Source organism: Barbus barbus (assembly GCF_936440315.1).
Source record: "Barbus barbus genome assembly, chromosome: 18".
NCBI classification, from domain to species: domain Eukaryota; kingdom Metazoa; phylum Chordata; class Actinopteri; order Cypriniformes; family Cyprinidae; genus Barbus; species Barbus barbus.
The window spans coordinates 28,686,286-28,711,052 of NC_136746.1; the positions used below are offsets into that span (position 1 = coordinate 28,686,286).

The 24,767-nt window shown below is 35.5% G+C and overlaps 1 protein-coding gene across 1 annotated transcript in view; it reads left to right on the forward strand.

The window, feature by feature from the left end:
- LOC306883853 (signal-induced proliferation-associated 1-like protein 2) overlaps window positions 1-19,800 on the forward strand; it is a 138,557-nt gene extending 118,757 nt beyond the window's left edge. Inside the window, exons 15-20 of the mRNA XM_079439340.1 lie at window positions 137-287; window positions 6,219-6,438; window positions 11,554-11,685; window positions 16,192-16,309; window positions 16,386-16,467; window positions 18,823-19,800. Coding sequence (XP_079295466.1) covers window positions 137-287; window positions 6,219-6,438; window positions 11,554-11,685; window positions 16,192-16,309; window positions 16,386-16,467; window positions 18,823-18,969 — 850 coding nt within the window. The 3' untranslated portion in view covers window positions 18,970-19,800. The remainder of the gene's footprint in view (window positions 1-136; window positions 288-6,218; window positions 6,439-11,553; window positions 11,686-16,191; window positions 16,310-16,385; window positions 16,468-18,822) is intronic.
- Window positions 19,801-24,767: the final 4,967 nt, after the last annotated feature.

Genomic DNA, 24,767 nt, shown 5'->3' on the forward strand with positions numbered 1-24,767 from the left:
TTAGAATCCATAATCATACCCAAATATTTAAAATGCTCTACAATATTTATTACTTCTCCTTTGACTAAAATATCTGGGCAACGCTCATTAGCTATCTTGATTATGATTAACTCTGTAACCTCTGTGTGTCCCGCAGGCAGCTGTACGCCGCAGAGCCATCCTGTCAGCTGCAGGACAGAGGCCGGGACAAGCTGAAGGACGGAGGTCTGCAGCCCAACATGTCTAAAGAGGAGTACATGAAGATGATGCTGCCTGAAAGCCCTCCTGGAGAGAGTGGCCACAGGAAGGTATGTGTGTGCTCACGCAGAGTAGTGTTATATTACACATACTATAGTACATACTGAGGTCATCCTCACTAAATACAGGTACTATGGTCATTTCAAACATACTATGGTACTAAAATTAATCTGTTTGCATGCTACTCCAAGAATACCATGGTAGTATGTTTGGACTTTTTTGGTAAGTGCTTTTAGTCATGTTTTTTGGACATGATACTGCGCTAATACCATGTTTTTGTGACATTTACCATGATAATCATGTTTCTTACTTAGTGTAATAATATATATTTTTTTTATCCGTTGTATTACACTGAGGGTTTGTGGCATGTACCATGGTAATACCGTATTGTTTTAGATATTTGCTTTGTTAGTACTGTGTTTTTTGGCATTATACCATGGTAATACCATGTTTGTTTGTTTTTGTTTTTTTTTGGTTGGGGGGGGGGGGGTACCGTGTGTACCATGGTAATAGCATGTTTTTGGAGATGTATGATGGTAAAACAGTTTTTTAGACACGTTCCATGGTAAAAAATGGATAGATAGATATATATAGTAGATGTATGCGTACCATAGTAACACCATATTGTTTGTCATATCATGTTTTTAGACATAATACATTGTGCTTTAGACATGATGTTATGGTAATACCATGTTTTTTAGACAATTACCATGATAATACCATAGACTTATGTACTTTAATAGTATGTTTTACCAATTACCATGGACATTTTCTATGGCAATATCATGTTTTGTTTTGTTTTTTGAGAATGGACCATAGTAATACCATGTTTTTTTTGGAGACATACGATGGTAAAACAGTTTTTAAGAAAATTACCTTGGTAATACCATAGTGTTTTAGATATGTACCTTGATGGTACTATGTTTTTGGACGTTAACAGTGCTTCTGTGATTTGAATGTTTGTAACACAGAAATAATGATACTGTGTGGTTGAAAAGACTGTAAAGCTGTTTCATTCATGACAGATGACAGCTGCTCTCTTTAGGTCAGCGGCAGTGTTCAAATGTTCAAATCACACTGGTGTGATCGTACGCTACAGGGACGAACCACGTGATCACAATATTGATCGCACACGTATATATGTATATCGATACACTGTATATGAATCTAGTAATTATTCAGTGCTGTGGTATTAATTGTACATGCACTTTCTGTTGTTAAACAATGCTTTTCCATTAGCTGTGATCAGTCTGTGAATGTGGTGTCAGTCAGAGACACACACACACTCACTCTGTAGTGCTGATAACCTCTGCGTGTGAAATGAACGAGGGCTGAACAGACATGTGTGTGTTATCAGCCAGAGACACGATAACACGCGTCTGGGTCCGGACAGATTCTGTTTGGATGATCTGATTGCCGAGCTCTCGCTGCGTCTGCTTAGCCTTCATGTTGTGGATTAACGGGAGGAAGTTGGAGGAGCGTCTGTTTCTCTGAAGTCTCCTCTGCTCCTGGAGACCGTCTTAATTGCGTTTGGAGTTCCCGCGTCTCTCCCACCTCACGTTATCTGCGGGGAAGGGCCGGAGTAGATGCACAATGCCCTATTTTTAGCGGTCTGTGTGGTGTTGCCGTGCCCTCAGAGGCAGACGGGTCATTGTGCTCTCAGGGGGAGGTGAGGTGCTTCAGACCATCCTGTCCAGCCGAGCTGACAGCATGATATCATATACCTTACACCTCGGGCGCTGACCGCCATCTGTGCTTCCTGTGTGCTTAGACCTCAACTGTCTGAGCATCTGCACTTCTCTAACATCTCTCTTTTTGCAGGCAGTTGCTATGTGGTTGCTAAGGTGATTTCTTACTGGCCCCTGAAAGTCTCTGATATCTGGTCTCTCATTTAATACTTTTTTATTGTTTTTATTTGTCCTGCAATATAATAAATTCATTTTTAAAAATGCAAATATATTCCATGTAGCCTCTGAATTGATAGTTGTCATAACTACATACATAATGATTATTAATAATTATAAATGTTAATATAAATATTATACATGAATATTATTATTTTGTTATTTAAATTAATAATAATTAATTAAATTCTAAAAATGTACAATTATGATAATTAATTTGAAAATTAAAAACAATAAAACAAATGCTTAGTAAATTATATTTATATTTTTATATTTTATTATATTTTATATTTAATTTTTTATATTATATTTTCGTTTTAAATATTTAAAAATATATATATTTTTTTATTTACAATATTATTGTTTTAAATAAGCTTTTATTTTTATGTTTTTATTTTATGATTTTGTTGTGTGTTTTTACCAATTCTATTAGTTTATATTTTATCATTGCTGTTTAGGTTTAATTTTATTTTATTTTAGCTTTAAATTGTATTTATTTCCAGTTAGTAGTTTTAGTGCTTTAAATTAAAAAAGTTAGCTGCCAAGTCAACATTTCTAATTATTGCTAATTTTTTTTATTTTAATTAATTTTTATTTCAATTAACAAAAATGTTTGTAATTGTTTGTTTTCATTTTAGTTAACGATAATAATCCTGCCATGAACATGCAAATGTGTTAAATATTAACTTAATATTATTCTTCAAGTAAATATTTTAGGTCAAAGGGATTCAACTGCATTGCTATACACCATTCAATAACATTTCTCTACAAAAGATATATAGGCCTATACATTTTTAAACATGTTTTATATGTTAGAATGTTTCATTATGTAATATAACATTAGTTAGTTTATTTTGTACATAGAAAGGCACTGTTTCTGGACCATCACAGATTTTGTCAGATGCACCGGTGGAGGTTTTTTGTTTTAAAGGCCACGCAGTCCCTCAGAGACAGACCTGCCATTGTGAAGCGCGAGCCGTAATGGAAAACACTGTCAATCTGGTTTTTCTTTCTCAGTGGAAATTCCAGCCAGAGAGCAGGAGAAGTGAGCGGTAAACCCGCTGTAGAGAAGCAGATTATGGATACAGGGAAGGTGGCGGCTCGGTTTTTTCAGAGGAAATAGCAACATGGCAGGGGTCTGGTCTGGACAGATTCATATTTTCAGTACTTTCATGATTCTGTCCTATGGTTTTATTTGAGCAAAGTCAAGTGATGATCGTCACTCACTGGGAGAGGTGATTCAGATGATAAAACTGATGAAAAAGACCCTCAATATTTAGGATCTTTATTCTATTGTTCTTGTTGATTGTGCATCTCTGAAGTGTTTTTGTCTGGTTAAAGAGGGTCTCACTAATATATACATTACCAGTCAAAAATTAAAAAAAGTTTGTTTTTATTGTTTTTGAAAGAAGTCTCTTCTGCTCACCAAGACTGCATTTTTTTAACTGAATTACAGTAAATATTGGAATATATATATTTTAAAATGTAATTTGAAATGTTCACTGCAGGGTTTTTATTGTTAACTGAAAGAAAACTATTGAAAAAAATTATAATTTAAATAAATCTACAATAAAATATAAATATTAGATGAAAAATGATTTAGAAATATATATTTGTAATATATTTATTAATATTAAAATTTGTATAATATTAATATGTATACTTGTTTATAATTATTTATATTAATTGAGAGGAATATTTGCACTTTTAAAAATACATTTATCACATTGCGGGACTATTTTTAATCTTGCAAAAATAATAATAATAATAATAGCAACAAAAAAAAAATCATATTTTTATAAAAAATGAGGAACCCAAGAAACCAGAGACCAGGGGCCTCATTTATAAAATGTTTCGCAGAAACCATCCTAAATTTGATCTTACGATCATATCTCGAATATGCGTACGTTTGATTCATAGAATCAACGTACGAACAGAAAACACGCGTACGCATCTCTTCCACATGTGAAATCTATGAAACGCAAATTATCTTGAACTTGCACGCAATTGAATGGTTTCAGCTCTCTGCCTTGTAAACGACTCCTAATTAATATCATTAACATATAAAATATCACCAATCATCATAATTTAGAATAGCGAGCTGCAAGAACAGCTTACATTAAACCTGCAATACTCCAACAATAAAAAGTGCATACGTCTGCTCAGACCCTGATGTGACGCTAAGCACTTTTCCACGGCAAAGACCGTTTTTATAAATATGAGCGCTGGCGTGGATTTACGTGTACACACACGCTAAGATCAAACCTGAGCGTACGCACACTTTATAAATGAGGCCCCAGGATATCAGATAATTTACCAAAATATCAAAAGCATTTTTAAAAAATTCTACATTTTTGACTGGTAATGTATTCTGGTATCACCGTTTGCCTCCCTTTTTTCCAAATAAGTTACAACAGTGAGTTGTGTAATATCTCAGACTGCCTTTATTTGCAGTGACATTACACATGAGCTGTACTAAAGCCCGCTCTCATTTTATTTATATGGCGACAGGACCAGACCGGATCTAGTCTTATAATGTTGCGTGTGTGCAAGAGGCCAGAGAGAGAGCTCATTGAGGCTGGTTCATGGTTGAGGGATGGGATTTGAGTGGGATCCTGGTCTAAAGGAAGTGAAAACAGAGGGCGGCTTTGAGACCGGAGGCGTTTAGCTCCGCTGAATCCCACGTGCCATGATGTCTGCTTTCCCTGCAGTGATGGCAATTCAGCAACCTGACATTTTTGATCAAATAGTGGAAGACGTATTGTGTGCTATAAATAAAATGAACAGGATCAAGCAGCTCCGCCTGGGAATGAACCAACTTCCTCTGCCTCATGCTCTGAATGGAAAACATATACAATGTCTCTAAATAGCTTTGGCACAGTTTAGCCCATGGGTACGTGTTTAACTTTGTCCTTGTACCATCTTAAGGTAGTGTGTAATTAAGATTTTTGAATGTTTTAAAGCAAGTCTCTTATGCTCACCAAGGGTGTGTTTATTTGTTAAAACACAGTAAATTTGTGAAATATTATTTCAATTTAAAATAAATTGTATTGTATGTGAATATATGTTCAATTGGAATTTATTCCTGTGGTCAAAGCTGAATCTTTAATAACATTATAAATGCGTTTACTGTAACTTTTTATCAATTTAATGCATCTTTGCTAAATAAACATTTATTCTTAAAAAAAAAAAAAATAGACTGCAAAATTTTGAACCGTAGTTTATATTGTTTTACAAAAATAATTGAATTTAAAAAAGTTTTTCCAGCTTTTTTGTTTTCTATTTTAATGCTTTTAGAATATCATGTCTGTTTCGTAACATGCTAAGGCCTCTGAAATTAATTGTGAGTGTGCTTCATGTGAAAAGTTTTGTTTGTATTGTGCATGGACTTGTAGCTTATGTAAAGCATTCAGCTATTAATTTATGATTTCAACTATTATGCTGGCTAGATGTTAAGGATGTTTGCTAGGCTTAAGAACACAGCCTCAGTATTTGACTTCAACACTTAAGTTTACATATCTGCATTTGGCAGACGCTTTTATCTTACATTGCATTTATTTGATCAGTTCATGCATTCCCTGGGAATCAAAGCCACAACCTTGATGTTGCTAGTGCCGTGCTTTTCTGTTTTCAGCTACAGGAACATTTGGACAAGCACATGCCTTCAGATGGACTCGCTAGTATGTACTGGATAGTGAACATGTGACTCTGTCTGATGCGCGGGCCCCGGGGCCGCACTTACCCCTCTCATCCAGCTGACCAAATACGGCTCTGCTTTAGTCACAAGCGGAAGAACAGCAACACACTCTCTCCGTTCCTCAGCAGTACAGATAAAGAGCAGGCTTTATTTATAACATCCTGCTGTTTAACGACACAAGACAGTGAGGATTTTCCATTCATTCAGTCCAAAACAAACCTACTAACCTTGTCCTGCTGGGAAAGATAGGAAAACACTGTGATTATTCTGGGACTTTGATTGCGCACATATGTGTTTGAGTAGCAATAAAATAAATGAAAATGTAAATTTTCTGGGGTTAAGTCCATTACCTGTGATTGACGTTGTGTATATTCTGTCAGGTGTCTGCGGCGGGCAGCCTGTCCCCGCGGCGGTCGCTGTACCGGACTCTGTCAGACGAGAGCGTGTGCAGTAACAGGAAGGGCTCGTCCTATGCCAGCTCACGGAGCTCCATGCTGGATCAAGCCCTGCCCAACGACATCCTGTTCAGCAGCACTCCACCCTACCACAGCACCCTGCCCCCCCGCATCAGCCTCAGCCAGCCCACATCCAACCTCAAGAGTGAGTCTATCTATCTGTCTGTCTGTCTGTCGGTCGGTCGGTCAAACTTTTTGAACGGTAGCATAGTTTAAGTCTTTAAATCCTTTCACAGTAGCTCTCAAATCTCATTGCATGCTTTTGCATATCTAACTTATCACTTAGCAGTTGTTTAGTGAGAGGCGAGAGACTCTTGCATCATTGATGTCAAGACTTCACACAGCTGGTCTGAGCATGCACAGATATGAGATTTCACAGATGCGTTAATGGACAGATTCAGATCTTGACATCCATTGGTCTCTGTATTTCTTCTTTTGTGTTTAAGAAAAACCATATAGATTTGAAACAGTGGGCTGGAGAGTAAATGCTGTCAGAGTTGTGTCCATATGAAGAGCAGCATGCATTAGCAGCAGCTGTCATCTGGAAACGTTCTCGTCACGTTCAATGCGTTTCGGCCTCATGTAGTTAGACAGACAGGAGGATTTCTGTCCAGAGAGGCAGTTACACCTCCATCAGGAATGTGTGTGACACACAACGCAGCGTGACTCCTTTTATATGGCGTCCTTAATTAAAAAGCAGGAAGAAGAAAATGTCATGCTAAAGTGCACAGAGAAGACACCTGTCACAGCCACTTCCCCTCGCAGCCGTCAAGATCTGTGTTTTTACAGCATTGCTCATGGGAAGGCATTTTGGAAACTTAAGCCACACTTACAGTCAGGTCCATATATATTCGGACACAGGCACAATTTTTTATTATTTTAGCTGCTGACCAAAACATATTCAAGTTACAGTTATATAATGAATGTGGGCTTAAAGTGCACGCTCTGAGCTTTAATTTGAGGATATTATCATCACAGTTGGAGGAAAGGTTAAGGAAAACAGCTCTTTAATATGTACCTCCCCACTTTTTCAAGGGGCCATAAGTAATTGGACAGTTGACTCAAAAGCTGTTTCATGATAGATGTGGGCTATTCTTTCGTTATTTCTACATCAGTTAAGCAGGTAAAAGGTCTGAGTTGATTCTAAATGTCATTTGTATTTGGAAGCTGTTGCTGTGAACCACGTCATGCAGTCAAAGGATCTCCATACAAGAGAAACAGATGATTGTTAGGCTTCAAAAACAAAACAAATCCATCAGAGAGATAGCAGGAACATTAGAAGCGGCCAAATCAACAGTTTGGTACATTCTGAGAAAAAAGCACACACTGGTTAAGTGTAAAACATAAAAAGGCCTGGACTCACTGAACACATGAGCACAGATAGAAGAAAAGATCAGAAATCTCCAGTTGCTCACCACTTTAATGAAATTTCCCATTCGATTTCAGATTTAAATTTTGTTGTTATTGAACATATAATACAGGCACGTTGAGGTGGAAATATGAAGACTTTTACAGAGGGAGTGTAACTGGATCTTTGATCTTAAAACTTTACATCCTTTAGTAATGAATGAAGAATTGATTCTTAATTGTTTTCTATAAATGTTGGTTGGTATTAGTTTATATCTATATATTCACCTACTGATGATGTATTGTAATATTTATGCTGTTATGTACTTTATGTATATTTATGTACTTTTTTAATAATGTGAAGTTGGTCATTTTTTGGATGATATTTTCTGATGATGTTTCTAGATGTGCTGCAAGTGACACATGAAATATATGACAGATAAAGGCACAATTACTCACACCAGAGCAAACAATCACATCTCATTTGGTTTAAAGGATGTGTAATATGAACACATTTAGCAGTTTTAATCCGAGTGTGAGAGCTGATTCATTTATAGCTGGTTTTTCAAGTGGCCCGAGGAGGCTGATTGCTGTCACGTGTGATAAATTTCTGATTGCTTCGACAGATAGCAGTTTGCTGATTTTTTTCATCTAGTGAATGCTCTAATTTGACAGATTGTGTCCCTCTGAGGCTCAGACAGAGAGAGAGAGGCACATTTACCTCCAGTGTTTTCCCTCACATCATTCTCAGAGCCAGTTCTTTGTGAGATGGAAATGTTTATGGCATATCATGTCTATCAGACGAGAGAGAGATGCACAATGAGAGGTTTGGATGCACGCAATTGATGGAAAAATGAGGCCATGTTTAGGAGCTCCTGACGGCTGCTGCAGCTCCGCTCCTGAACCCAAACATGACAGCGTTTAAGACTTCATCTGCTGACTTCACTGCTTCATCGTGCTGCTGCATAAAATGACTTATTTCACAGAACTGCGTGTACCTTAAAAGATATATATATACAGTGGGGCAAATAAGTATTTGATACACTGCCGATTTTGCAAGTTTTCTCACTTACAAAGAATGGAGAGATCTGTAATTTTCATCGGAGGTACACCTAAACTGAGAGAGAGAGAATATTTAAAAACAAAATCCAGAAAATCACATGTAGAAAATAACGAAAGAATAGCCCACATCTGTCCATGAAACAGCTTTTGAGTCAACTGTCCAATTACTTATGGCCCCTTGTAAATGATAAATAATATAAAACGTATATATTATTATGCACTATATATATATATATATATATATATATATATATATATATATATATATATATATATATATATATATATATATATATATATATATATATATATATATATATATACAGGTCCTTCTCAAAAAATTAGCATATTGTGATAAAGTTCATTATTTTCTGTAATGTACTGATAAACATTAGACTTTCGTATATTTTAGATTCATTACAACACAACTGAAGTAGTTCAAGCCTTTTATTGTTTTAATATTGATGATTTTGGCATACAGCTCATGAAAACCCGAAATTCCTATCTCAAAAAATTAGCATATCATGAAAAGGTTCTCTAAACGAGCTATTAACCTAATCATCTGAATCAACTAATTAACTCTAAACACCTGCAAAAGATTCCTGAGGCTTTTAAAAACTCCCAGCCTGGTTCATTACTCAAAACCGCAATCATGGGTAAGACTGCCGACCTGACTGCTGTCCAGAAGGCCATCATTGACACCCTCAAGCAAGAGGGTAAGACACAGAAAGAAATTTCTGAACGAATAGGCTGTTCCCAGAGTGCTGTATCAAGGCACCTCAGTGGGAAGTCTGTGGGAAGGAAAAAGTGTGGCAGAAAACGCAGCACAACGAGAAGAGGTGACCGGACCCTGAGGAAGATTGTGGAGAAGGACCGATTCCAGACCTTGGGGGACCTGCGGAAGCAGTGGACTGAGTCTGGAGTAGAAACATCCAGAGCCACCGTGTACAGGCGTGTGCAGGAAATGGGCTACAGGTGCCGCATTCCCCAGGTCAAGCCACTTTTGAACCAGAAACAGCGGCAGAAGCGCCTGACCTGGGCTACAGAGAAGCAGCACTGGACTGTTGCTCAGTGGTCCAAAGTACTTTTTTCGGATGAAAGCAAATTTTGCATGTCATTCGGAAATCAAGGTGCCAGAGTCTGGAGGAAGACTGGGGAGAGGGAAATGCCAAAATGCCTGAAGTCCAGTGTCAAGTACCCACAGTCAGTGATGCTGGTGTTGGTCCACTGTGTTTTATCAAGGGCAGGGTCAATGCAGCTAGCTATCAGGAGATTTTGGAGCACTTCATGCTTCCATCTGCTGAAAAGCTTTATGGAGATGAAGATTTCATTTTTCAGCACGACCTGGCACCTGCTCACAGTGCCAAAACCACTGGTAAATGGTTTACTGACCATGGTATTACTGTGCTCAATTGGCCTGCCAACTCTCCTGACCTGAACCCCATAGAGAATCTGTGGGATATTGTGAAGAGAAAGTTGAGAGACGCAAGACCCAACACTCTGGATGAGCTTAAGGCCGCTATCGAAGCATCCTGGGCCTCCATAACACCTCAGCAGTGCCACAGGCTGATTGCCTCCATGCCACGCCGCATTGAAGCAGTCATTTCTGCAAAAGCATTCCCGACCAAGTATTGAGTGCATAAATGAACATAATGGCCATTCTTTTATTGGTCGGATGAAATATGCTAATTTTTTGAGATAGGAATTTTGGGTTTTCATGAGCTGTATGCCAAAATCATCAATATTAAAACAATAAAAGGCTTGAACTACCTCAGTTGTGTTGTAATGAATCTAAAATATATGAAAGTCTAATGTTTATCAGTACATTACAGAAAATAATGAACTTTATCACAATATGCTAATTTTTTGAGAAGGACCTGTATGTGTATATATATATATATATATATATATATATATATATATATACTATGTCCTATATTTTTATTGAATAATAATGTAATAATTGTGTTCATAACAATATAAATGATTATAATAATACTAAAATATGTGCAATAATTAAGTACATAGAAAAACATAATTTTCAAAACGTAAAATTTAAATATGTACATCTATGTATATATTAATTGAAAATTTGGGCGTCAGTATTATTTCTTTTAAAGAAATGAATATTTTATTCAGCAAGGATGCATTAAATTGATCAAAAGTAGCAGTAAATACATTTCTATTGTTACAAAAGATTTCTATTACAAATAAATACTGATCTTTTGAACTTTTTATTAATCAAAAAATCCTGAAAAATGAAATGTATTGCGGTTTCAACAAAAATATTGTGCAGCACAACTGTTTTCAACATTGATGATAATCAGAAATGTTTATTGAACAGCATATTAGAATGATTTTTTTGAAGGATCATGTAATTATGCTGAAAATTCAGCTTTGCATCACAGGAATAAATTAGATTTTACAATATATTCTGATAGAAAACAGCTATTTTATAACATTTCACAATTTCACGATTTTACTAGATTTTTTATCAAGTAAATGCAGCTTTGGTGAGCAGAAGAGACTAGTGTTTATGTGTGGGCTAGTCTGTCATCCACATTTTCTCCTAGAGAGCAGATCTTAGATGAATGGTGTGATCTTATTCTCATTCTGCTGTCAGTAGTGTTGGAGGATACTTGAGTCCTTGAGATCTTGTAAAAGGAACCATTATTACCGATTCAACCGCTCTTTCTCCCACTGCCTTCATTACAGAGACCTCCTGACCCCCCGACAGATGGACTGAATTGAGCTCTAACTGTGTGTCTGCTGGTCCGCTGTCTATAGAAACCCAGGAAAAGTTCGGCGTTGGATTGGCGTCACTGATCTCTCTCTCTGTGTGTCTCTTCAGATGAGTTCTGGTTCTCTGACGGCTCGCTCGCCGACCGCTCGAAGTTCAGCGACCCGGGTCTCATGCCTCTGCCAGACACCGCCACGGGCCTGGACTGGTCTCACCTCGTCGATGCCGCCAGAGCCTTTGAAGGTGGGTGCAGAAGCGCTGAAATGCAGCATTACCTTTAGGCCTGATTGTAAGATTTGTGTATTTGAATTGCATAAATAAAAATAAAATTCCCATGCATTTGGATGACAGTTTTAATATAAACTAATAAACTTAATGTGATGCATATTCGTCAGTCATGTTTAAATGAAAGAAATCTAATTGGTTTTGTGGTCCAGAGTCACATACGTATGTTATATAAAATATAGTTATATTTTTAGATATTAATTTTGTGTGTGTGTATGTATATATATATATAGATACAAATAATTAATAAGGACTCTTAGTTTGATATTTTGTCTTCTAATGCAACAATGTTAATATTGTTTATTGATATTATTATTAATTATAATATGTTATATATATATATATACTGTGTGTGTGTATAGTGTGCATATATATATATATATATATAATTTATTTATTTTTTATATTTTTGTACTTGTATACATATATTTTATGTATATTTATTATGAATTTGTTATATTAATTTGTAATTTTTTTATACAAATGAATGTGTTTTAAATGCATAATAACCAGGTTTATATATTTATCATCAAATTAGTTTAATTCTCATGCATTTTAACTAATTTAACATTGCTTGTTTCACAGCTAGCCATATTTTTATAACCATGTTCATACTTTTAATAAATGTAATTGTTTCACAATGAGCATATTTAATAAATGCGTTTTGAAAATAGCAGCCTGGTTATTGTGTATTTAAAACACATTCATTTTATTATAATCAGAAATTTTGCCTGTTTGTTTACCCATTTCATTTATGTATGAAGATTATTAGTTATTTATGTTACAACTGTGTAATCCAAATGGATGGAAATTTTATATGCAAGTTACATACATAAATCTTAAATTCAGGCCTAAATGTCTGAGTGCAGATACCCTGAATCAGCCGAGCGCTGCCACCTGCAATTAAACACTCAGGGTAATTGCTGCTCGTCCCGCCCTCGGTGTTTTGCATGTGCTCTGATGATGTCTGTCCCGCACTCGTCCTCCTGTCTGCTCCTGTCCTTCTCTAAATGGATTAGTAAGAAGGCCATCATCATTTTGTTAATAGCTTCGGTCTTCACTCAGTCATTTAAGCTGTTTTTCACTGCTGTAGTGGAGGACACGGTCTCGAGCTGATGTTTGTGGGCAGCTTTAGTGGTTGTTTTTTAAATGTTGTTCTTATTTTAAGGTGGTTTTGGATGCTCTAGATTGTTCTCAAGAGAGTCAATTTCATGAGATGAATGCATAAATAGATTGTTTTAAACCTAAATACCATTATCATCTTCTCATTGCATCAACTGAAGAACATTGCACAACTGTCATTTTTGGGTGAATCATGAAATCAAGTCTAGGTTGTGTTTTACCATAAAATCTAAAGAGAAATTAAATTATACTTTTTGCAAAATAAAGCCTATTTTTAGGACCATTAAGATGCTTTGCATTGTGTTTTGCATTATTCTCATGCCAATTAAGCACAAATCTTCATTACTTCAATGCATCTGGATGCTTTAAAGCATGTTTCTACTGGTCATTATTTACTAGCAGTTTCTGAATGGAGATTGATTCACCACCATCTTTTTTGTATATAATTTAATTTAAACAAAAATGCATATATATTTTGTTATGTGTGTGTGTTTTTGTTTTTATATACCGGTGGAGCCTTAAACCTGAATACACACAGGCTCATGGGGACTTGTGTCACGGTGGGGACCTAAATTGAGGGCCCCACGAGTAAACAAGCTTATAAATCACACAGAATGAAGTTTTTTTGAAAATCTAAAAATGCAAAAAGTCTCCTGTGAGGGCTAAGTTTAGGTGTAGGGCAATATAATATACGGTCTGTACAGTAGAAAAGCCATTACGCCTATGAGAGTCCCCACAAGGATAGCGAAACAAGTCTGTTTTGGAGGGAATTGTACTATTTCAATTTCAATATTAATAAAATTTGTAATATTAATAAAAAGAAGACTTTATTGATATTTTTTTTGTTTTCATTTTAGGCTGAAATACTGTATGAGAGACTTAAACAATCAAATCTATATAGTTAATAAAAAATATTTTATATTGATTCTAACTTAAATAATTATTTATTAAATATTAAATAAAAAAAATCTATAAGCTATATTTTTTTAGATTGGATTTTTGATTGGAATCAGCATTAAGTCCCAGAATGCATCTGTTAATATGGCGAGACACAGCAGAGCTCTAGTGTGTAATTACTAACACTTCATCTTGATTTCTGTGAAAAAACACAACATGCTCCACTTTCATGTGGTCGTCTTGTGTTTTAGGATTGAGCTCTGAGGAGTTGCTAACAGAGATAAACACAGAGCTTGTATTGTCATGTTTTTAATGATAGACTTCCAGTTTGATCAGAAACACACATGTAGGAATCTCCAGAGGGATGATCGTAAATTAAACTCTTTATGTTCTGCTGAAAAGCACGAGCATCATTTTCACAGCAGCATCTGCGTCTCCATATGGTGTAATGAGAGTAAGTGCATTGATTTGGGAGATGCTATAAAACAGTTCAGCTCATTCTCATTGCTGTCTGTCATAAGGCCTTTCACCCATATGTCACATCTGATGATACAGTGGGGACTGACATTCAAACCCTTGATTGTTCAGAACATCTGCACAATAGTCAAAAACATAAATATATACATACATATGCACACACTTGTGTGTGTGTTTTTAAATTTTCAAAAATCATGTTTTTACATTATGGTAATGAGAATTTGGAGGGGAAATAAGTGTCATTATAATATTTTTTTTTATTATTAGATACAAGTGCAAAATATACACATGCACATACCTATGCATTTAACATTGAATATGTTCTGATTGGCTGATGGTGTGTCATCACATTTCATGCATTTTAACTTTCAGTGTGAACAAACAAAAACTATCAAAATCAGATTTGCTCTTTCACACTATTACATGTGAACAAACTGTACTGAACCAATGCTTAAAATGATCTCTTGCTCATTAAAACCTCATTGAAAGGAGGTTTGAGAAACGCGTGTCTGGACTGAAGTGATTTGTGTGGGTTCAGAGCGACTGCTCCTGTTTTTACAGTCGTCCTCAGCTGACACTCAAACAAACTGCTAAAACCAGCCCAAACTGCATAAATACACTTTAAGGACTGATGCAATATTTGGAAACAAAGTTATAGTTTTAGAGGAGATGCTTGTTTCTGGGTCTCGCTGTGACCCAGAATAACACTGCATAAAAACACAGAGATAAATTTAGCTCACAGCATATTTGCCCTCCATTTGCATCAGCGAGCATGAATGGAAGTCAACAAGAAGAGAAGAAGGGTTTAGAAAATGCAGAACAAATGTTCATAAACACACTGTTTTGAGTAAGTCCAGCTAAACGCTCAACAACTTCATGAGGTCATATACAAGCGTGACTTAAGACGACTAATGGTTTTTTTAGATTCCCGCAGCTCTTTAATGCAAGTTTCAGGATGCATGGTCTCTCTCTTCTTATTAATTACAAACATAAACTGGATGCAAACCCAGCATTAGATATGAAAAACTGATCTGAGGCCAGCCCAAACCCTGTTTTTTTTAACAGTCAATGGTTTCATCAGATGTGACATATGGCTGAAAGGCCTCATGACAGATATTAATGAGAATGAGAATACAGCTGAACTGTTTTATTGTGTCTCCCAAATCGATGCACATTTCCCCTGCACATTCTCATTACCATAATGCAAAAAAAAATTAGCATTTAATTCTGCCAAAAAACAGGCTATATAAATGAGCAAAAAAAAAGTCTGTTTTCTTGATAAATTAAATGCAAATGCATTTTTTTTATTTTGCATTATGATGAGTATTAGTAGCAGACATTTGCTAATAATAACAATATTAATTCAAAATAGTTTATTTGCTTGCTAAATTTTATATATATATACTTTTGTTTTCTTATGTTGTGATCAGATACACTGATCGGTATATTTTGTATTATGTTTTGTTTCATATTTGCTACTAGTTATTTTTTATGTTATCTTTCTCTTTTTTTTTTTTTTTTTTTTATTCCAATGTTTGTGTTTTGTGTTTGTTTTTTGTTACTGTGTTGTGATTGTGATGCATTGTGGGACCTCCTCGAAAATGAGATGGTACATCTCAAGGGATTAATCCTAATAAGTAAATTCAAATTAAATGTAGATGCATTATTTGTTTTATTTTATTCAATTTTATTTTTTGCATTATAATGGCAATGATAGTTAGTAGGGAAAATGTGTTTAATTGTCATAATAATATATTTTTTAATATTACTTTCTTCTTAAACCTATTAGGATTGATGAGAATGTGTGACTGAATTATTAACACATTATCACATTACTATACAGTATTCTGCCATTAGATATTATTCAGTTGCAGTCGTGTCTCATTCAGCACTGAGTTTTGTTGTATATGTATCATTGTGATCATATCGGTCCTGATCTGAGTGTGTCTGGGGTTTCTTTGTGTCCAGACCAGCGCGTGGCCTCGTTCTGCACCATGACGGACATGCAGAGAGCCGAAGCGCTTCAGATCTCACGTGAGCTCACCAGACGCGTGGCGGCCGCTGAGGGAGCCGCACTGGAGGCCGGGTGAGTTTAACACCAAACACACACACAATACACTGCGTGTTCATGCACAGACTAACAGCTCTGTCTCTCTCTTCAGCAATACGTCTCCAGCCACGCTGACGGGCAAAGTCAATCAACTGGAGGTCATCCTGAGACAGCTGCAGTACGACTTGAAGAAGGTAAACTATCCTGTCCTGATTGAAAACAATAACCGTGTTTCATAGGTCCAGCATAGTTTGATTTAAAAAAAAATTTAAATCGTTGTGTATTGGACAAGATGGCCATTACTGTATTATGTTAATGAGATATTTTTTATTTATTTATTTTTGGTAAATAGGGTAAATTTCTTGCAAAATTAAATGCAAATGCTTTTTTTTGTATTATGGTGGAATTGTTTTTTGGAAATTGTGCATAATAATAATAATGCCAAAACTTGTCTTAATTGTCTTGTACAATTACTATTATTTATTTTAATTTTTTTGCATTATGGTAATTAAATTTTATAGAGGAAATGTGCTTATAATAATAATAATAATAATAATAATAATAATAATGCAAAAAAAAAAAAATTCTTGCAAAATATTTATTTTTAATTCAGTTCATCCCATCCTGATGGAAAACAATAGCCATGTTTTTTAAGACCACTGTAGATGTTTTTACCCATTAACTGGACCTGATTTTCTCCATGTCTCACTCTGTTTTGTGAATGTGAGGAAGTGCGTCGACAGGGTTTTGAAGGGAATGATAGGCAAACAATGTGTTAAAATGTGCTGTAATGGGCAGAATTGCCACCTCGTCGGCACAATTTAATATCCTGCTTCCTGCTATTTTAAATGGCTGCAGAGTGACACAGCTCAGAAGAAATAACTCCAACAGCCCATGATGCACCTGATGTTAAATGCTAATGTTAAAGCGTTCACATCAGGTCAATATATGTATAGCTGGTGTACAATGACTCTAAATGATGGTAAAGAGGAGTTATGAGTCCTCTGAGACTATATATCATCCATACTAATTAAACATTTCTAGAACATTGCATCTATTTGTGAAACTTTTCTTTGTCTGTAATAAGATCTCAGTGCAAAATACTCGAGGTATAGTTTATGTATGTAAAATACTTTTGTCCCAGAGGTTTTCAAACTTTAGAGAGCATTTACATTTAGTCATTTAGCAGACGCTTTTATCCAAAGCAACTTAGAATCAAGAAAAGAGCAATAATATGCAAATGCTATGCCAAGTCTCAGTAAGCTTAACGCAGTACACATAGCAAGGTTTTTTATATATATATAGCAAGTGTTAGAGGGTCAAGTCAACAAATAGATCAAACTGAATTAGAATAGAGAGTGCTAGTGTTAGAGGGTCAAATAAAGATGGAAGAGATGTGTTTTTAGCTGTTTCTTGAAGATGTCTAAGGACTCAGCTGCTCGGATTGAGTTGGGCAGGAGGGAACAGTGAATGTAAAAGTCTGTGAAAGTGATTTTGTGCCTCTTTGGGATGAACAATAAAGCGACGTTCACTTGCAGAACGCAAGCTTCTAGAGGCACATAAGTCTGAAGTAAAGAGAAATAGAGAGTGTTAAAATGGTCAAATTAAATAATATCATTTAAAATACATTTAAATGTAATAAATAAAAATAGGTTGGTATTACCGCCTTTGCAGTATCACAGAATTTGACAATATTACCACTACCAAGTATGGTTTGAAATCAATTTAAAAATAATGAAATAAAATGTCATAAAAAATGACAGTATTGTCCATTTCTAATTTGACAACATTATCACGTTTGCAAATATTATAGTTTTAAAAAATAATTTTTAAACAATTTTAAAAATAAATAATAAAAAATAAGATTAATAAATAAAAATGAGCTTTACCACTTTCTAATTTGACATTACTGCTTTCACACTATACAGAATTTGACCATTTAAATTTTTTTCAAAATAAATAACAAAAAATACAATTAAATTTAATAAGTCAAAATGACAATATTACTACTTCATTTGACAAAATTACCACCTTCACAATATTAAAGAATCTAAAAATACCACCAATTTAAAAATTATGTAAAAAAATACAAAAATTAATAAATAATAAAGAAAAAATTTAATGAAAACAAAAATTACCGTATTATCAATTTCTTATTTGACAATATAACCCACTTCACAATATTACTGAATTTGACAGTATTATCACTTTAGAAATTATTTAAAACATATTAAAAAAAAAAATCACAGTTTAATCACAATTATACTGACAGCCATAGTGTTTCTCTTCAGGTTAAAGGTGTGTAAGAAAAATGAAACACTGCAATATAATAGAATCAAATTCTTTATTAATGCCAAATTATTTGACATATATTTGTTGTTGTTGTTTGTTTGTTTTTCATTTTATTTATTTGTTTACTTACTCGCACTCAGGTTGTTCTTGAAGAATATCCAAGGCTGATATTTTCCATATAATGACAGCATATAGTGAGCACCATAAAACGGCTAGTTCAGTATGTTCTGAGGTCATTCTTTCACTTTTGTGCACAGGAAAAGCAAGACAAGGCGATCCTGCAGGTGGAGGTGCAGCATCTGCGGCAGGACAACATGCGTCTGCAGGAGGAAAGCCAGACGGCTGCCGCCCAGCTCAGGAAGTTCACCGAGTGGTTCTTCCACACCATCGACAAGAAGCCTTGATGGAGACTCCGTCAAAATCCACTGGAGAACTGTGGAGAAGCACTGAAGACTTTCAGTACTTCACGCCATTGACCTACACTAGCAAAGCCCTATTCCTACTGCAGTTCAATCAGATGTAGAATGTAAGTATATTCTGGACTGAAGAAGTCACTTGTGTTGGTGTAGATGAGTATTGAAGACACACGGAGGCAGGTTTAGCACGGAGAATGTACTAAATGATGTTTCTGGAGGTGGATTATGAATGTAACACATCAAGACTTTGGCGATACGTTTCATTTTCTGCCTCCGTTATTGAAAGGTGCAATGTCCACAATCATCAAGTTCTGGCAATAAGAGTCATGGATTTCCCAAGTAAACACAATGTGAAGAGTTCCTGAAGCTGTAAATGTCGAGATTGTGCCTCAAAGAAAAGCCGAAATGAAGCAGGTGTGCGCATAACGTGGCTTTCCGCTCCTGCCTCGTCTCGAATCCACGATCACATGCCAAAACTCTGTGTCCATCTCCGTACAGAACCTCCAATCAAGTGTCTTGTATTTAACACTGTTATTTAAGCTTATTTAACCTAAATTAGTTTATTTTATTAAAATGAACAGCTTCTGGAGGGACGGCTGTGAGAAGGCCATACTGTGATGGTTTTGCCAGGACTGTGTCCGATACATAGATAGATATATTGAGGATTTGTTTTTGTTTTTCCCCTCATTCCAACATTTGGATGCTGCTAGATAACGCTTTGTTGGTTTCTATGCTTTTACAAATGTGTTTCTCTGTAAATTTCATGTAAGATGGGACATTGGTTGCTTTTTTTTTTAATAAATGTAGTATGTAAAATTAACCTGATGCATCATCTTAATATTTCAGGTCCTAGGAAAAAACATTTATGTGTTTATAAGTGTGTGTGTGTGTGTGTGTGTGTGTGTGTACACACCTGTTTTTATATCCTGGTGGGGGCTTAAACCTGACTACACACAGACCCGTGGGGACTTAAATGGAGGTCCCCATGGGGAAACAAGCTAGTAAATCATACAGAATGAGGTTTTTTGAAAATCTACAAATACACAAAGTTTCCTGTGAGGGGTAGGTTTAGGTGTAGGGTTGGTGTAGGGCGATAGAAAATACGGTCTGTACAATATAAAAACCATTACGCCTATGGAGAGTCCTTACAAGGATAGCTGACCAGACTCTGTGTGTGTGTGTGTGTGTGCACACATGCGCCTGTGTGCACAACAATCATTACTTTTATGTCATTTTTTGCATTATGGTAATGAACATTTGTAGGGGAAATAATAATAATAATAATAATGCAAAAATAAATGAAAACGTTCTTGCAAAATAAAATGCAATATTATGGTAATGTACATAATTGTAGTGGTAATAATGTCAAATAAATGAATGTAATTTTCTTGCTAAATTAAATGCAAATGCTAAATTCAGCTTTCACATTCAGAAAGGTGCTTCATTTTCACTAATAGTAATAATAATAATTAAAAAACAAATAGTCTTTATTTTCTTGCTAAGGTGGAAATGCAAAATATTTGTATTTTATGTTTTGCATTATGGTAATGTGAATTTGTAGGGGAAATGTGCTTAATTGTCATTTCTTGCTAAATTAGATGCAAATGCATAATTGGATTTTGGTATGAAGTGCGAGTTGGATGTTTGGCATGGACCGCTGCTCATCACTGCAAACATCTGCCTCTTTCTGAGCCTCCTGTGATTTGATTGACTTTCTGATGACACTGACATTTTCTCCAGTTCAGCACCGGCAGAGAATTATTGTTGCCATAGGTTTTTGTTGCCATGGAAGCAGCATATTCCGCCGAGGACCCTTTTGGGAATACCTGCCTTAGAATAAGTTCATATCTAATGGACACTTATCTGAGCGTCCACAGACGGGCCTGTGTGTGTGTGAGGCTATTAAATGGATGTAGTTCATTCTGCAGACCTTTTTAAAATTAATAATTCACCTAAAAATTACAATTCAGAATTTTAGTTTCTAGGTGAATTATTGCTTAAAAGAAACTGCTGTTGATGCATCTGTTACTGAAGTAGCTAGACGGCATGTTTTTATATGTAAATTGTTAAAGCTTCAAAGAGGCCAAACTCATAAATTACGTTATGATTAAAGAATCTACTTTCCATTTACACGCACTGTAAATCCCAGCTGCCTGGAATCTCTTTCCAACATCAGAGACGACCACAGGATTGAAGGTGGTACAAGAGAGGGAAACACGCAATTCATGGAACAAAGCAACACATATGTTCAGTCCTCAAACATTCCCAGTGGAGCCGCAGGAGGCCGGAATGACACGGATTCATGGAAACGCTCCTGTTCTCCACGTGTTGTGAGCTGGATCAAACTGTTAGATTGTCACACTCTTGCACGCTGAAAAGTGCTGAAGCCTCATTTACAGGCCACTATTTACACAGAGCCAGACAGGAAGTGGAGATGTGGCATTGTGAGATGTTGGAAATGCTCATTGAGTCACAGCTGACTGTTTTTGAGACGATATGTGACACACGGCTGGTTCATCGCCTCATAGCATTCCCACGCTCACATAAAACTCGTTGCATGATATTTTCAAATTCCAGCCCTGAAAAAAATCATGAAAATGTATGCAACTTTTAAAAGTGTTGAAATTTTGAATTGCTCAGCACAAACATATTTAATCTGCTAATTACAGTGCAAAATTTGTACTTGTCAAGTAGAAACGTAGGGTAGATTCAGGTAAATTAAGGCACTTTTTTGCCATTTAGATGACGAGAAAAATTCCCCAGTTCATTCCATTGTGTCAGTGATCTCATCGGTTCTTGCACGCATCTTAAACCAATCACATCCAATCACATGAATTTGTAGAAGCTATATTTTACCTTATGAATTCTGATTTTAAATATAGCATGCACACTGTATAAACTAATTTTATGATACTTTCAAGGTTTTGCAGTCCCTGGTCACTATATGCTTTTTTTGTTGTTTTTACTTTTTTTTTTTTTTGTGAACATTTTGCTAAACATCTACACCGAAAAAGAAAGTCATGCAGGTTTGGGACGACGTGAGGGTGAGTAAATGATGATATTTGGGTGAAATTTCCTTTAGTTAGTGCTAGTGTATTACACAGAACAATGTGATCCAAATCCACCAAGTTTGGACGTTTCCTTAAGCAACATGTATATGTAGTTTGTGTATTTTTGCGACTTTGAAGCCCACTACAGTTAAGTGAGCAGAACTATCTGTCGTAATTACAGTGCTGGACAGCTGTACACGCGCATTTGTTGCTGCCGTAAAGCAATCTGCTCTTTCTTCGGAATTTACCCGCTCTCCAATCTTACAAACTCCCAGAGTCAGTGTACCGTCAACATGATTTTGAAACTGATATTTCAAGGTAAAAAAATAAATATATCCATCATTGAGGCGTACTGACCGTTGCTTCCGGCTAAGATACAAGTCCATAATATCACTTCCTCCAGTGGAAAAAGTTCCTGTTGTCTCTCACATCAAAATCCACTCACATATTTGTTTAGAGCTGTTTTGGACTGTTGAAAATGCTGCTGTGCAGATTTCTCTCCTGATTCAGACCAGACCACTTTATCACTGAAGGAAGCGTTATTATGAATTATGGACTCATATTTTAGCCGGAAACAACGGTTTGAAGGCGTTTCTTACAAACACACAGCTTTTGTCTTCTCCAGATGTTAACTGATGGACTGGAGTGGTGTGGATTATTGTGATGTTTTTATCAGATGTTTGGACTCTCATTCTGACGGCACCCATTCACTGCAGAGCATCCATTGCTGAGACACTGATGCAGAGACGCATTTCTCCAAATCTGATGGATGGCCTGAGGGTGAGTATAATATTCATTTTTGGGTAACTATTGCTTTAATGACCTCTGTCTGCTTCATTAAGACAAGAGAAAACAGTTTCTACAACAGACGTCTATAAAACAAGTGGAGAGATGCAGATTGCAGATGCAAATCCAGACACATCACTACAGAACAGATGCTGCTTCTCTGACTGAATTATTCCTTTTGTATGTTGCTCTATATCAGAATGAGGAACATATATTTCTTGATGAGTTTCCTGCCTCTGTAAAGCCTGTGGTAGCGGCAGCTCATTGGGTGTGGTGCACAACTCCACCGCAAAGGATTGTGGGTAAGAAGCATGCCATGCATGTTGGCGTGTGTTCATAGTCACCGGATCTCCAGACAGCAGCTAGAGCCGCTCTCGCTAGATTGTGATTCAAACAGCATGTGGTTTTCCCTCATGAAGCTCAACCGCAAGACTGCTAGCTCCTGACTTTATTAAAAGCAGCGCTGATGTTAACGTGCAGACCTTAATCAGGCTGGACATGTTTATTTGACATGGATGAGAGCGAGGCTGTGAGGGACAGAACATCTGTTCAGTGTCTCAAGGGCCGAGATACAGCCTTTTTTTCATGAAAAGTTTATAAAGGATATGTTTTCATTGTTCATAACCTCGCTTTCATTCATGTCGAATTCAGAATGGCATCTACTCTGATTAAAGGCCAGTGTTTATATCACGATGATGTTATTTTAGCAGTAGTTGCTCTCAGAACTGTTTGCTCTCTATTTAGTCTTTTCCGTGCTGAAATACACTAGCTTTTAAATGTTTGGGGTCAGTGTTTTGGAAAGATATTAATGACACATTAAATTGATCAGAAGTAACAGTAAAAACATTTATAATGTTTATTTTATATAAATGTTGTTCTTTTGAACTTTGTATTTATCAAAGAATCTTGAAATACATTTTAAAAAAGTGTTTTATTTTGTTTGTTTTAATTGTATTTTTTATTTGAATTAATTTGATTTATTTTACTTTTGGCTTTTCATCACTTCACAAACGCTGTGAATCCCTACATTAGCGCAAAGCAGATGGACTGTCAAAATATATTTCACCTTTATTAAGTAGTTCTTTTATTTTGCTTTTATTTTATAGTGATTCCTTTCAATTTTACTCTTTCTTTCAAGTATTAAATAAACCATTAATTTAAATATTTAATCTTTTTAGTAGGTCTTTTATTTTTTGGTTTGGTTTAATTTTAAAATATTTAATGATTTAATTATTGGTCACACTTTATATTAGGTGGCCTTAACTACTATGTACTTATATAAAGAAATAAGTACAATGTACTTATTGTGGTCAAATACGGGTAAGGTTAGGGACAGGTTAGGGTGGTATGGGTTGGTTTAAAGGTGGGTTAAGGTGTAAGGGATGGGTCAACAGTGTAATTATGAATGTAGTTACAGAAATTCATTACAGATGTAACTACATATAAATGTAAGTACAGTGTAAAAACATGTATGTACACAATAAGAGCATTGTATCAAATGATTAATTTAAATGTAAGTACATAGTAGTTAAGGCCACCTAATATAAAGTGGGACCCAAATATTAAATCAATGAATTAATTAAATATTTTATTTTTTAATAGCTGCTTTATTTTGTTTGTTTTCATTTTTAAATTTATTTTAATGTGATTTTTTTTCTGATTGAACCTCATGAAACCCTTAATTACAGAAAAACAAACTAAATAAAATATTTAATCTTGTTTTAGTCATTTTTATTAAAAAATTATTTTTATGACTTTTCTGATTTATTTAATAAATCCATTAAATTCAATATTTCATCTTTTTATTGAGTTTAATTTTAATTTTTTTAAATTTTATAATTTTTCTTATTAGTTTTTAGTCATCAATTCCCAAACCCCATGAACTCCTGCATTACAGGGAAGCGGTTGCACTGCAGCGTCACACCGTCGCTCTGTCGTGTCAATCAGAGC